Below are 15104 nucleotides of genomic sequence, written 5' to 3' on the forward strand. Positions count from 1 at the left end.
AAGTTTGCCAACAAAGATTTTCATTTAAACTGAAAAGGAGGACACAGAAAATGAACAGTAAACAGGAATAAAAAAAAAGCTTTCACCTTTGAAAGTCTGTGACAAATCAGGACAAGTCAATGAAATTACAGTCCCCATCTCTGAATGGTCTCTTTGTCCAAGTGGCTGCAATGAATAACCTGATCATAACCCTCATGTAGTGTCATGTCTGGCATCCTTTCTGGGTGCTTTGGATGCCTTAGGGCCTGGCAAATGCCAGTGGAGGTCTGAACAACTGAATCAAACTTCTGGTCTCGCCCAGTGAGATACTGGGTTTTGAGGCCCTGGTGATGGTACCCACCAGACCTCCGCTGCCTACAGCAGAGTTTAAAGAGCTGCCCGTGCCAGCCCTGACACACAGACACACAATACAGGACTTTGTCTCAAACTTAGCACCTCTCAAAGGCAGAAAAAGCAACCATGAGCTGTCAGGAGCATGGAGAAATGTAAAATCTTTAGTTATATACTGAGAGCACTCAGGTAATTGGAGCTCCAAGATCTTCTTGCCCTTACTTGCAGTACTTGAGTCTTCAGAAAGATAAATAAAGTGTCAGAGGCTTCTGATGAATTGTATTTTAACTGCTTAACAAAAATGATATTTACTAAGCAGAAAATTATTTTTACTTGTAATTACTATAACTTTCATTTCAAAACTGCTACAAAATCAAGTTATAAAAATGTATCTTTAAGGATATGCTAGTGTTACTATTCAAAAAAAACCCCAGCCAATATCATGTAAATGGTTTTATTCTCAAAAAAATAGTCATCAATATAAAATAATTCAACATTCTTTCTGTTTAAATATTGGTGACAGATTATGCATTTACTCAAATAAAGTGCTGTTTTTACAAATAGGTATTTTGTTTTTACTTTTACTGCTGTTCTAACCTCATAATATTGAATAGATAAAATATATTTTGGTTATTGAAGAATGCAGCATTACTTCTCCTTTGTATTTCTTCCCACGAAATCATTACATTTTCAATCTAGACTACTTTATCTGTATCCAATCAAAAGAGGCATATTCAGCTTATGTATTTCCCCATGTAGAAGGTGGTCACAATTTGTGGTGTCCTTCTTGCCTTCATCCATGCTTTTGGTTCCTCTTGACTTGTGCCCATGTTGGTCTCCTGTGGGTTCTTCATCTATGGGCATGAGAGGAATGGAACATCCATCTTCTTGCACGTTCACCCATTCTTCCTGCTCTTCTGACTTTGCTCTTCTTAAATTCAGACCACTGATGCCTTGAACAATTCAACACTTAGGTTGAACTATTGAGGCAATCTCTTTGTTATTTTCTTTGCCTTTCTGTTGGTTTTGTATTTTAAACATGTTACTGCAGCAAATCCTATGTCAGTGTAGTCAGGATTAACTTTTCAAATTTTCATTTGTATGGATTTACTTAGTCAGATGCCAAGGTTCACCATAAAAAATAAAAACCGCTTTTGTTCCAGTAGCTACCTTTTAGAAGAAACGGCTTCTTGTGGTTTTAAAGAGCAGCCAGGAGCTGTAAGAGGGAAAAAAAAAAGAAGTCTGAAAAACTGTAATCAGCAAGACTCACAACTGTAAACAAGAGAGTAATTCCACAACTACTGGAAACAGGCCCACATTTCCCAAAGTACACGTTATACCAGTATCTAACAGTTTGATCCTGTAATTCATTTTACTCATCTTAAGCCATCTCCTTTAAGGAGAAGGTATAAAAAGTCAAACTCTTGTGTGAAAAGGTCACCTACTGCCACAAAGTTTCAAGTATCCCTCTTTTCTCAATGTGCACCTTTCCAGTAAGGGATTATCTGAATCCTGTATGATTTTTATATGCAAGTCTGTATTGATTTTGCTCCTATTTTTACTTCTCTCTCTTTAATCTCTAACTTCCTCCGCTGGATAATTTCCACTGGATATTTTTGAGTCTGAATCCGAAAATGAAAAGTAAATGCACAAACAATTCTGTATCTGCAGATACAGATTTGCATATGCATTTGCATAATATACTATACTATAGTATATTATATATATTGATAGATACATAGATATGTATCTATCAATATATATAATATACTATAGTATGTGAAAAGAAACTGGAGGACCAGAATTTCCACTAACTGTAGACTGCATGGCATCATATTCTTTTTTCATCCTAGGTATAGCTACTCTTCATTTAAACTTTTGTCTGGAGAATATTCAGTTTATTCTCCTGCCTTTGCTCATTGCCACTACCAGATGTTTGGATTTTCTCTTTTCTTCCCACCTCTCAGAAGTGTTGTTTAGATGGGGGAGAGCAGTTGGATGCCTGTACTAAAAGACAAGGCTGATCTTTCTCTTTCAGACATTTCAATAAACTTGGCATTAAAAGGCAAACAAACTTAACTGGTAGTCAGCTTTACCTCCAACCAATTTTAATGGGAGTTTTCATAATGAGTTTAAGAAATATCCTAGCAGAAAAAGATTGTGTCCTTCTGAGTACAAACCTTGGATGCTCTCTTGCATTTTTCATGTAATTTTTGTAGAAATGGCAAATTCTGTTGCAAGCCACAAATGGGCAAGGGAACTTCCATGAAGTGTTTCCATTTTTTATCAGAGGATTTACCATGTAACACTTCCTTACACATTTATTATAACTACAATAACTAGCACATAGGATTTTATGTCTACTCTTCTGAAGGAAATTATTTCAGTTGCTTTTCTCCCGCCCCACCCCCTGCTTTTCTTTTTCATATGAATTCACATGACCTTTTTTCAGCTTTTCATTTCTGATTTGGCAAGTTTGTGTTGAAATGCAACTCCGTCTTCTTTGGTGTTGTTTGTTTCAATTAACCTGCTGACCACTGCCAGATCTGTTCAACCTCTTGATTGCACTCAGTTAACAGGAGCATGAATCTTAACACAGCCCCCCAAAATAAACTAAACAATTAGTCCTGGCAACTAGGCATTCAGAAAGTCCAATTTTCTTTTTTACTAGAATCCTCTAAGGTCACCTCAAACCACAAACAGAAACTCTTCCTGGGATAATATTATTTGTTAAATCCCATTCTCTCAGAAAGCTGGACTTCATGCTGCCACTTGCTGTTCCACTGAAGTTGGAATCCAGACAAAGGATCCAGACATTTTGTTCCACAGAGCCTCATGCCTCCATGGGCTGGTTATCTGCTCTAAATGGCAAAGCAGCACAGTAATTTTCTCTTTGCCGGACACATTCACTGGGCTATAAAGAAGCAGTGTGTTCCTAGTAGTTTCTCTTATCATGGCCAGGGTGCATTGTCAATTTTCCAAGATGTAATAGTAGTCAAACCACCAAAGTGTCCAAACCTGCTAAAACGTTCACTCTTTGAATGAATAATTTTATCAGTATTTTCTAAAAATGACCAACTAATTTCTATGAAAAAAAGAGATGGAGGCAATATTCCCCATGCAAGTACTGTTTGACTATTCAGAATTCATGGTGCTTCCAAACCTAATGGCTTGGAGGTCGAGTAACCTCTGAATCGTTTACACTCCTCTGCCTTATGCAGGTCAGGCAAGGACTGGAGCAAGGAATTCACACAGCCCAACCTAGTGTCCCTGGCATGGGGTGGGGTGGAAGGATTCCATTTCAGAAACCTTTATGTGGGAGTCCAAGACAGCTTAACCTGAAGTACTAGCAAAAAAGAATATGAAACGAATACACAAAGCAAGTAATTGCAAATTTCTAAGGCAGATGTCCTAGAGAAGCAGAAGGACCAGGCAGCTGAACTGCTTTGTAAAGAACACAGGTTGTTGTTCAAATTGTCACATAACTGAGAGGTGGTAACAGTGATGGAAATCTTTTTAATGGTTCAACTGGAAATGTAGGGAAACAGAGACCAGTGAGTTGGACAGTAATAGCAACCAGATTAGTAAAAACTGTAACAACCTGAAATTTTGTTGGAAACAGTCAAGAAGGGATTTTTGAAGTCTTGCCTCACCAACCTACTAGAATTCCTTGAAGGTGCCAACAGTCTTGTAGATTAAAGAGGTCCATTTGATGCTTGGATTTTGACAAGGCATTTCACAAGGTTCAAGGTCAGCCCTTAAGATAATAAGGAGCCCACAGAGTAAAAATAAAATTTCTTGTGTGGACAAATGATCTGTTAGGGAGGCAGAGGACAGAGGTTTGCAGTAAATAGTGATTTTTTTTCCATAGTAGAGAGATTCACCACTAGTGTTTCATAGACAACTGCATGAGGATATTCAGGATATGAACAGTATATTCAATATATGATTTTGAAAGGGCACACAGAGTGAAAAGCCTTCTTAAGTTATCCATGTAAATAAAAAGATAGGTAAACAGAAGACTTGCAAAAAGACTTCATATAACATCTGTGCCTAAACAATAAGATAGCGACAAAATTTGGTGAAGATAAAGTAATATGAAGATAAGTAATATGAAGATAAGTAATATGAAGTAAGGCAAAGGGAGAAGATGATGCATGTGTGTTTATATAAAATTATAGGTTGTGAGCTCAAACTCAGTAGATCAGCTGAGTTGTAAGAGGTAATTTGAATTAATACCAATTCAGTCTTCAATGATAGCCAACACAGCAAAGTACCAGAAGTAACTAGGAAAGAGCAAGAGAATGGAAAGCAGAGAACACAACTGAAAAACAAACATCTGTCTGTCATGTAAATCCATAATATGCCTACATATTTAATACTGTATGCTAGGCTGGTATCTCCCAGGTCTGAAAAGATAACAGCAGAAAAGGAAAAGAGGTTAGAAAACCTATGGTACAGGGAATGACAAAGCAGCCTATAAGCCTTCCCCTCAAAAAAAACATGAATGAAGAAGGACATCACAGTGATCTGTAAAATCATCAGTGGCATGGAGGCAGTGAAGAGGAAACAACTGCTCACTGTATCTTCTGATCCAGTATGATGAAGCAAAAGAAGTCAGGACATGGCAAGTTCACAGCAAATGAAAGCAAGTAGCTCTTCAAATCAGTGTCAGATGAGACTGGATGAAAAAGTTGAATACAATTGTATGGACCTTGGATCTGACTTAGTACAGCTGCTCTTATGCTCTAAAATATTACACATTCCTGGAAATTACTTCAAGTTCCAGAGACTGCATAAGGATTCCACTGCTACTTTTTACAATAAAAAGCAGCTTACCTGGTGCAGAAACTTCTTTTAGCTACATGTTGTCTTCCTCTTCTCTGTTAGTGCTTCTGTTTCTGTTTCACAGCCAAATCTGTATCATGGAGCTCTCATACACAAAAATCCAAAAGCCAGATCTCTGATGGCAGCCTTCTTGCAGCCTCTTGTCAAAAGCTCAACAGGAGTAACTGTTGCCTCCATTCTTACAAAAGGATGTTCTCCCCATCTCTGAGCCACCATTCTTGTCCTTTTATGTCTTCAAGACAAGTTGCTTGGAGCTACATTACATCTCTATGCTTCTTTGGTTCTTGAGTAATTCCAGTTCTTTGCACCATGTAATCAAATCCCAAACAGCTTCTGCTCACCTAGTCATACCTACAGAAGAGGCTCTTCATCTCTGGGATGTTACCAAGAGACATCCAGAAGTTCCCACACATGCTGACTATGCTGAGAATGGAAAGTTGCACAATGCATACAGAGACACCTGATAGTGGCTTTCAGCCAAGCAGACTACACAGAATACTGGAAGTGGCCCACATTCACTAACTACCCCAGCAATTCCCAGTTTGCCCCAAGACATTAGTAGGTCAACAGCTAACACCTGCTTTTACATATCTAGTGAAATGCAGCTGGCTGAGATTGGAACAACTGGGACTAGCTCATTATTAAGGTTTCCTAAAGCATATATACCTGAATTATTTAGCATAGCCCCTCAACAAATGAAATTATTTTGTGAGTAGATGAAAGCAGCAAAATAAACAATTGAAGAAGAAGCACTTTTAACACAGTTGAACTTCACAAGGCTATTCAATGGCTTTCGTTGTTTCTACTAAAACATGGATACAGAAGTACATGTGGGAATAGGTTACACCCTATGCTTTAATCTGGAGTAACAGATGAATATCTGCCTTTGTTTCAGGCGGCTGGCAGGACAGAGATTTGCAGTTTTTATATCTGAGAGCAGGAAATGTATGCAATTATTACAGGTCAGCAACACCTTCCTGTATGTTTTGGTTACAGACAGTACATTCTAAAAGGCAGTTTTTCCAGCTTGGCTAGCAGATAACACTGGTGCTTGGAATACATGTATTTCAAAGAAACCATTTATATGATTATAAAGAAACCATTTATATTATTATCATTTTATAGATAATCATATAAAAATATCACCTATGCAAAATAACTAAATACATACATACATAAATATATAATTAACATAGCTGCCTAAATCGTTATGTTAAATTGTAAATCTTGAATTTATTTACTCTACCTGGTCATACTAAAGTGTCTCCTATAAAGAGTATGCTAAAGTTAATTATATATCATACAGAAACACCTCCCACTGATGCTACATATTTACATAAAGACACTATAGACAGTATACTGTATACTCTGGTCTGCTATACTTACATCCATTTTCTGTGTTTAGTAGTGCACAACAAAAATCTTATCCTCATTTCAGATAGCAGCGAAGGGTGCATAAACATCTTACAGATACTTCTACTTTTTATATTGAAATCTTCTCTACAGTCACAGCAAGAGACACACATCATTAGCCAGGAAAGCAGCTAACTGTCTTGTTTGTCACATTCTGTCTTCCAGCCAGTACTAAATAAAATATCCACACATTTGGACATTAGAAAGATTTCTTTCAATAAATGAGTGATTAGACATTGGAATGGGCTGCCAGGGAGATGATGGAGTCACCATCCCTGGAGGTGTTTAAGAAAAGACTGGACTTGGCATTCATTTCCATGGTCTGGTTGGCATGGTATTGTTTGGTCATAGGTTGGACTGTATGATCTCAGAGGTGTTTTCCAACCTAACTGATACTGTGATTCAACCTGCAATACATTTTCTCATTAATTTCAGGTGCTACTTACATTGGGAATGACCTGGTGGCCGTGTGTTACTAACACTACTCTCAAAGGAAGAGTGGAAGTTGTGTATAGTTTCTTGTAAAATCTGTCTCTCTCGACCCTGTAAAAGAACAATAAAATAAAATAAGGTATTCTTAAATTTCTGTTTAAAAAATGAATTTACTAAGAGTACACAACAAATGTGTAAATATATGTGTCTATGTTCAGTATACTATCAGAAATAATAAACAAATCCCTACCTTACAGACATACATAGAAAACCTTGCAGTAATCTTTTCCTGAAACTACCAGACAACAATAGAAACATTTCTATTATTTTCTTCCTATCTTTATGGCATATCTTAGTACAGAACATCATCCACCTCCCCTAATTTTTAGCCTCATCACTACTGTTGATACTGACATAGAGAAAGTGTCTTTATGTTTTGTTTGTCTGAACTCCCACTATCAGAGAGGGAAAGGGCCTCAAATCTAAGAAAGCTGCTGAGAAGCATCAGCAAGCCTAATCAAAGATATGTTCCAGTATAAAATCCCTCTGGCAAGAGCACTGTTTACTGTACACCATTCTTAGCAAATTAGTTCATGTTGACATAAAATTCAAAGGCAATAAAAGTGTAAGAAATGAGAGAAAAGCTATTCACATAATCACAGAGGAATCAAAACCTTTTACGTTAACCAAAGGACACCCTTCCTCTTATACTGCATTTCCTAGCTGCACTAATGCAGCCAGATGATTCATTTTAGCACTGCTGAAATCAATATTCAGAAACTGCAAAATTGCTCATATTTACAAGTAGCTTGTTCACTGGACTAGGAAAGTTATTGAAAGAGAACAGGAAATGCCACAAAGGAAGACTTTTTACTAGTCAAATACATGAAACACTAAGTTTGGAAAAAATTATTTTAGCTTTTCTAACTAACATCTGTAACTGAATTTCAAAATGTATGTTGTATTAATTTTATACGAAACTTTGAAATAATTTACTAAGTACAGTACTTTAAAATGTACCTTTCCTGCATTCAGTTCAGAAATAGCTGCCAAAATTTGCTGCCTTGATCCATCCGTTTTAATACCCAACTCTTTCAAATCACCATCAGTAAGTGTGAGGAAAGCTTCCATATCCACCTGCATATTAAAAAAAATAAAAAGAAATAAAAGAAAAAAGGTAAGACAAATTTACCTATGTGAAGATTCATTACTACAGGTTAAAAGTGGTTTCTTGGGTTTTATAATTGCATAGATTTAATGTAAATATTGTGCTAAAAGAATTTTTAATGGATTACCAGCACCAAATGGTACACACTTTGTGAGGCTTCTAATCTGCCGGTAATCATTCAACTAATCATGATAGTACATCTAAAATTTTAATGGATTTTTCTCATCAAGTTCTATTAATACAGAATATATAGTCTCCACAGAAATTCCTCTGCCTATAGTAGCAGCTACTTGAATAAACCTAAGGTTTCTCTCTTTTATTCACCCTTTCCCCCTAAGTATTTCTGGAACTTAGAATATTGTGTTTTACTTTTCTTGTGTCTTCTAAGGAAAGTCTAAGTTTTGTTCAGGTAACAGCTTTTATTATTACAACATATCCGTAAGGTTGTGATAAGAACAAACATCTGAAACTTTTCATATTGACAGAACCTTTCCACAATAAATATATTAATTTCTACACAATCCTCCGTTGCCTATCATGCAGAGGAACAATAATAACCCAATCTATTGTGATGAAGCTAAATTGTGTAGGCTTGTGCTGAATTTTGATCTCTGTAGCAATGTCAACTTAGTGCATGTCCATTCACGACCCTTTTCTTTGACCAAATAAACACACAGTATTTGTTAACATCTGATCCTGCCTTAAACATTATAATGAATTAATTTTACTTATTTTCAGCAACATTTCCTGTCATTGCATCCTTCAGCAACCTCTCAATGTCACAGCTCTTATCTATCACAATGCCTACGCTCCCCACTTTAATTCTCCTACTGCTTATGCACAGTGGATAAAGAAGATAAAGCAGCCATCTCAGTGACTCACACCCTGCTGCTTTCCTTCTGAAAATGAGGTTCCAGCTGTGATTCCAGGGATGATACAGTATGTCCTATGAACTGCTTAGCCATGTTGGATACAGACATATATAGAAAAAGCAGAGTGTAAGAACAGAGAGAAAAAAACCCCTATGTATAGAAAAGCTGTAGGTTAAGTGTAAAAAGCTCTGCTATTTACATTATTCTGGAGAATGCCACAAATACCACTTGGTCCCTGTTTCAAGGTTCTCTCTGCAACCAGGACTGGTTGTAGAACTTGATTCTGGATCACAAATCTGATGCAACGTCTTACACCCTACTTTCATTAAAACAGTAAAAGATCTTTTAGAAAAGACATACCTCCTGTTCCTCAAATATAGGCTGATATTTCTCAAGTGACAATTTTTTAAGGATGCCAGTCAGCTCATCTGTAATAACAGGAAAAAAAAAGTCAACTCCATAGATTAGAAAATATTGTAATGATCTCAGCATTATAAACTGAATATATATATTTAAGCCTATATTTCCCATAGTCATTTATGGCAAGAAAAAACCAACCCCATTTATTCTCCATCAGAAATCGAAACATTGGCTTACTCTGTTCTCACCTACTTACATATACTGTAATTCCATCTAGTCTTACCTTGCTAGGATAAACACCGTTGTATTGCCCTTTCTACCTCATTAAAAGGATCTTACAAAACCAAACCAGTAAGGGCAACTAAGGCACTTCAATGCCTAAAATGCAGGTGCTTGGCCCCAGATGGCTGATCCAGATTGTGCAGGTTAGACAGCAGAACTCCTCAAGCAGGCAAGGAACTGAAAGGCATATTTCTATGTCATCATCCAGGAAGGCAAAGAGTAGAGCAAGCAACCACACACCTGCTCATTCAAAACACTGATACAGCACAGGTCTTTCTGAACCCTCTTCTCTTTATGTGCCCAAATCCAGACACCTTGAACAAGGACAGCTGAAGTCCAGCTAAGATGAAAGCTGGACAGAATTTACATTTTACAAGGCCACCTTCCAAGGCTAAGAGCTCTGAATACTGTCTTTCTTCTAAAAGCCTAAGAAAATTAAATGTTGCAGGACCTGACAGTGACTCTTCCCACACATTTAAAATATGATTAGCTAAAGAGCATAAGTGCACTTTCAGAATAACCTGACATTACCTTTGTTAATTACACATTACGTGTCTCAAGTAACGTTTTCTTTTTATTACTTTGCTGTCACAAGTAACTAACTGTTTTTTCCCCCTTAAGTACCTAAGTGGTCAGTTAAACTAAGTAGTCAGAGTCCAAATGAAGAACATGAATTATACATTATAAAACAAGACTATATTTAATATTCTGCATATAAACTCACTTTCATTTTAAAGACACTACTAGTCCATTACCAAATATACTTCACTTTCATTTATTTCCCTTCTTTGTCTTTTGACTTTCCCTTTTCTTTCATCATCACTAGAAACATGAAAGAGAATCTCTTTCATGAATATTCTAAGCTTCTCCAAAGACATCAAGTACCTTGAAATAAACACACCTCTGGTGTACTATTCTGGAAGACTTCTTTACATAGGAGAGTCCACAGACAACTGAAGAGAAAAATTCTACTTAAGTCTTATTTTCTGCTAGGGTTTTGTTGGGTATTTTTTTACTTTAAATTCAACTAACTTGGTATGCCCAACATGATTCGCAAAAGTTGACATGTCCTCAGACTAAAAGCTTTAGTACCCTGACATTAATCCATGGGAAAATGCAATCAGTTTTAAAAATTATCATGGGAACTTCTCTATATTGTTTGATGAAGAATATCATCTTCTCGAAAGAAAAGAGAATTCTCATTGGATGACTCTTAGGTATATTGTTAATGGCCTTTTCTTATAGGTTGTTAGTTACCCTATTCATTTTTCATCATGCTGGCATGATTAGAACTGTAGGCCATGATATGGGAAGAAAGTTTCAGGGTGTCTGAACTCTTATTGTCATAAACAACTATAACACCAAACACCTTTCAGACACACAAAGAATGCCTTCAGAGTAGGCCCTTCATGTTTTCTCTTCCTCTATCCCTCTCCAGTTCCTGTACTGTTACTCTAAGGCTGAAAAATCCCTGAAACCTCTCAGTTTTACAACTCTTGTTTAACATGTTTGTCCTGTACTTTACCACTCCATTTGCTCTACACTTACCTTGTCTCCTTACCTCCACGCCAGGAGCAAGCTAAGGTTCTTGGAGCTCTTACTGCTTTTGCCATGTTACTCCTATTTAGCACCTCCTTTCATACTGTTCTATAGTAGTAAGGTAAGATTACCTTTTTCCAAGTTTTCAGAGCCCTCTTTTACTCTCACATGGTTTCGTCTTTCAAAATTCTCTACATCACTGGCTCTCAGAATAGTGCCAAGTTGTTGATGGTCCACCAAATGGTTGCCTAAAAAGAAACAAAGAACACCTCTGAATGCTTCTGCCTACTGCTCCTTCACAGTAACAGTCAATGTAAATCAATTTTCTTACTCATTTAAGTTCAATTGAAAGAAAAGTTAACACTACAGACCTTCTGTACTTACTCTTCTGATTACTGCTTGGCATATCAGCATTTGTACTGCTGCTGCTGAATAGAACATCAGTAAGAGAAGCCCTTGAATTAAAGGAGCACTTAACTACAAAAGCACTTAACTAGAAAAGCTTACAAACACAATGAACTCAGAGCTACTTGGGTTTCTGACAAACAACCTCTGCTATAAGGGAACTCACAGTATCCTGGCATTAGTGCACCTTCACAAAAGCGAGCTTCACTGAGTGAGATGAGAGCAGTTGATGGCTTGGGGAATTTGCTTCTTTATCCAGCAGTGAGCTCTCTTGCTTTTATGCATCTCTAAATCAGCAACACTTATGTTATCAAGATCTCATTATAAAATGGCACTAAACATGAAAGGATTTGCTCCAGAAGTCACTAGAATATGTTACAGCTAAGCCATAAGAAGAGGACAGAAAGAAGGTCAAGTATCACCTGTCTTCAGTGTCAAATGGAATTAGTGTTAATGGACAAAGCTGGCATAAGTGAAAATAAACCAAAATCAATAGAGACAATTTCAGAAAAAACAAAAATAGTACAAAGTGCCTCCATTCCTTATTTAAAAGGTTCTGAGTCATGTTATTTTCTTCACTTTTTTTGAGATATTTACAAGAGAAAACAAAGTTATTGATACCCTGTTTCCAATGCAGTAAATGACTTTAAAAAAGTTGTAATCTAGACCTAAAAGTCTAATTTAAAAGATACTAATCTTACAGGAAAAGTAATAACACCACAATTCTTTCTTAGGACTTTAAGTTAAAAAGAGGTTGTAATAAGGTTATTTTCACGATTCAGAAAAATAAATGCAACTACAGCTCTTAACTTCATGTAGCTATGACTTGCTATGGATGAAAAATATATCTCTGTAGTGATGTGCTTCTCTGCATTTACTAATAAAAAAAATCTAGTGTGGAGAAAGTGCCTTTTGTACCCTCAGCAAAAGGTGGAAAACAGGACTTAAGCCATGAAGGGGGAAAATGTGGCCGCTTAAGAGTGGCCAACCTATATACTAGCTTTGAGGTGATAGCAGTCTCTCTGTAAATGGAAAGAATCACATGTTTTGGGAGAGAAGAAGGCAGTTAGTGCAGGAGCATCAATCTCACTGTATGAAACACCACAATATATTTTCTAGAAAGAAGGGAGACCTCACTCTCATGAAGATACACACTAGTCCAGGGCAGTTATAGCTTTAAACACACAGTATTCCCAATGAATTAGTCTGCAATTGCAGTGAGCTACTCACCATCCTCTGTAATAGTACCACTGCTGGAGCCATTGCTCTTGGCGTGTCTGTGAGAAGAAGAGACAGAAGACTCTGCGTTTTGGACCTTTGGAGATGGGGAAGGTGATGGAGAAGGTGTGAGGGTTGGTGATGTGCTTTTAGATGTAGATGAAGTCCCAGATGGAGGTCTTTTGTTCATCTCCAGTTTTTGCTGCAGTTAATGATACATAATCATTTGAGTTAAAGAATAATCACAAAAATGTTTACTTTTACATGATGCTTCAACATTACTTAAGTTGTGTATCATTTCTGAGAGCACATAGTCACAACCAGAAGTTTCTGCTTGACCTTTCTTAATATAGAAACTTTCTGCTTTCTATATTAAAATAATAGAAGCAATAGTGATTTTATTCCAGATTAAAGTCTCTCTCCTCAAAATTAAAGAAAATACATTTATTAATGCTGTAATTTTGTAACAAGAAAATTATTTCTTGTGAAGAAATACTGCCCACAAGCACTACAATTTTTCTTTTTCTGAAAGGACTATCTTGGTTTAAGTATAGGTGGCACTTATGCACCACACAGTCTCTCACTCACCTCCCCACCTACCTTGGAATGTGCAGAAGCAGAAGTAAAACTGGCATTAGAAATAAAAACAGTTTAATAGCAGAAACAAAGTAAATTACTTTGACTTGAAAATAGGGATTTTCACTCATAGATTTAAGTCTCAATTAAAGATTTTCAAAACATATGAGATGCTAATTTAAAGTAGCACTTCATGCTGGATTAACCAGAAACATGTAGCAAGCACAAATTCAATTCTGGGTGCATTAAACCCCTTGCTGAACTGGAATGGAAGTTTCCAGCCAAACCTCAAATTTATTATTACCTAACAGGACTCAAGTGATTTATTAATAATTTAGCAAATATTTAATATATTTGTAGCCATATGTATATGGAAAACAGGAAAATACATGAGTTAAAAATGGGTAGTAGAATATATATATTTGTACACATATCAACAGACTTTCCCAAAAACCATCAATGCACCTCATTTCCTAAATTCTTTGATCTACATATACATTTTGATGTCTGCACTGTATGACCCAAAAAGAAAGTGATTTTTTTACTGGATTCCTGAATTCAGAGTTTAAATACCATTTGTCACTCAGGCTACTACAACAAACTGATAAAAAAATTGATCCAGGTAACAATGCAAGAAATGAGAATGACAGTGGTTCTTGTCTTTACAATTTTACTTCTGTGCTGTGGCATAAATGGAACATTTCTAGTTAATGAAAAAGATGCAGATTTAAAAGATAAAACTCATTTGAGTGGTAACATTCTTCAATTTCCCTATGTCAGAATGTAATACTTACTTAGCCCTCCACTGAGTTGACTGGAAGTAATGTAGTATGATACAAACTTGAGAGCTCCTTGAAGAGCATCATGAACTCATTTCAACTTTCTGTCCCAAATTTCCACCTAAATTGTTATTGGTCATTTGTGTTGCAGAATGGTCATCCCTCCCTGGCACACTGTCTGCATTTATTTAAATTACATCATCCTGTAACATGTTATTCATTTTTTTCTTTTCTTTAAAGCTTGCACCATCTCACCCCTCATGGGGAAGTTTTGCAAAATTGATCTGTGTAATATTACTGCATTTTTAGATCAGCTATTTCCAAGTTTAGACAGCATGATCCTAATGAGAGAACACAAGCCATTCCTCAATGGATACAGACATTACATTTCCACCATTTACATTGCTGATTACAGTAACATACTGCTAGCCTTAGCAGCCAGTGTGGATCCATATTTGACTGCATTCTCCCACCAGGAATCTCCAAAAATCACCTCAGTTGTGTGATACATTAATATCTATAGTGAGATCCACACTATGATATGTTTTGTTACTGGTGGATAGAAGGAAACTCGTCCAGACATCTAAATCAAGAGCACTGAAAAAGCTGTTGGCTTTCCAAAACAGTGGCATAAATGTTGTTTAAAAATCTTTTCAACAGTACAAAGAACAGCCTTTCCAGAAGATGATCTGCAGCACATTACACTTCACTACTCTTTTATCCCCTAATGTATCCCACTGTGAGTGGAAACAGTAGACAAACTTCTTAGTGGCAGCATTGTTGCAACAAGAGGTCACAGAATCTGCAGCCAAAAGCTCACAGGCACAGGTATTATCTCTTGGTGGGATGATCAATGTAACTGGAGAAAAATTAGACTTTTGG

The 15104-nt window shown here is 36.6% G+C and overlaps 1 protein-coding gene across 7 annotated transcripts in view; it reads right to left on the reverse strand.

The window, feature by feature from the left end:
- Positions 1-768: 768 nt before the first annotated feature.
- ANKS6 (ankyrin repeat and sterile alpha motif domain containing 6) overlaps positions 769-15104 on the reverse strand; it is a 40501-nt gene continuing 26165 nt past the window's right edge. For 5 of the 7 annotated variants that reach the window (XM_077183130.1, XM_077183134.1, XM_077183139.1 and 2 more), the window contains 6 exons: positions 12880-13069; positions 11376-11492; positions 9424-9491; positions 8044-8160; positions 7038-7134; positions 769-1546 (listed from right to left, as the gene is read on the reverse strand). In XM_077183130.1, coding sequence (XP_077039245.1) covers positions 1497-1546; positions 7038-7134; positions 8044-8160; positions 9424-9491; positions 11376-11492; positions 12880-13069 — 639 coding nt within the window. In that variant the 3' untranslated portion in view covers positions 769-1496. Of the gene's footprint in view, positions 1547-5169; positions 7135-8043; positions 8161-9423; positions 9492-11375; positions 11493-12879; positions 13070-15104 lie in introns of all 7 variants that reach the window. The other 2 variants (XR_013183465.1, XR_013183462.1) reach the window with 2 other exon arrangements.

This window comes from Agelaius phoeniceus, chromosome 1, assembly GCF_051311805.1.
Source record: "Agelaius phoeniceus isolate bAgePho1 chromosome 1, bAgePho1.hap1, whole genome shotgun sequence".
In the NCBI taxonomy this organism is placed as follows: domain Eukaryota; kingdom Metazoa; phylum Chordata; class Aves; order Passeriformes; family Icteridae; genus Agelaius; species Agelaius phoeniceus.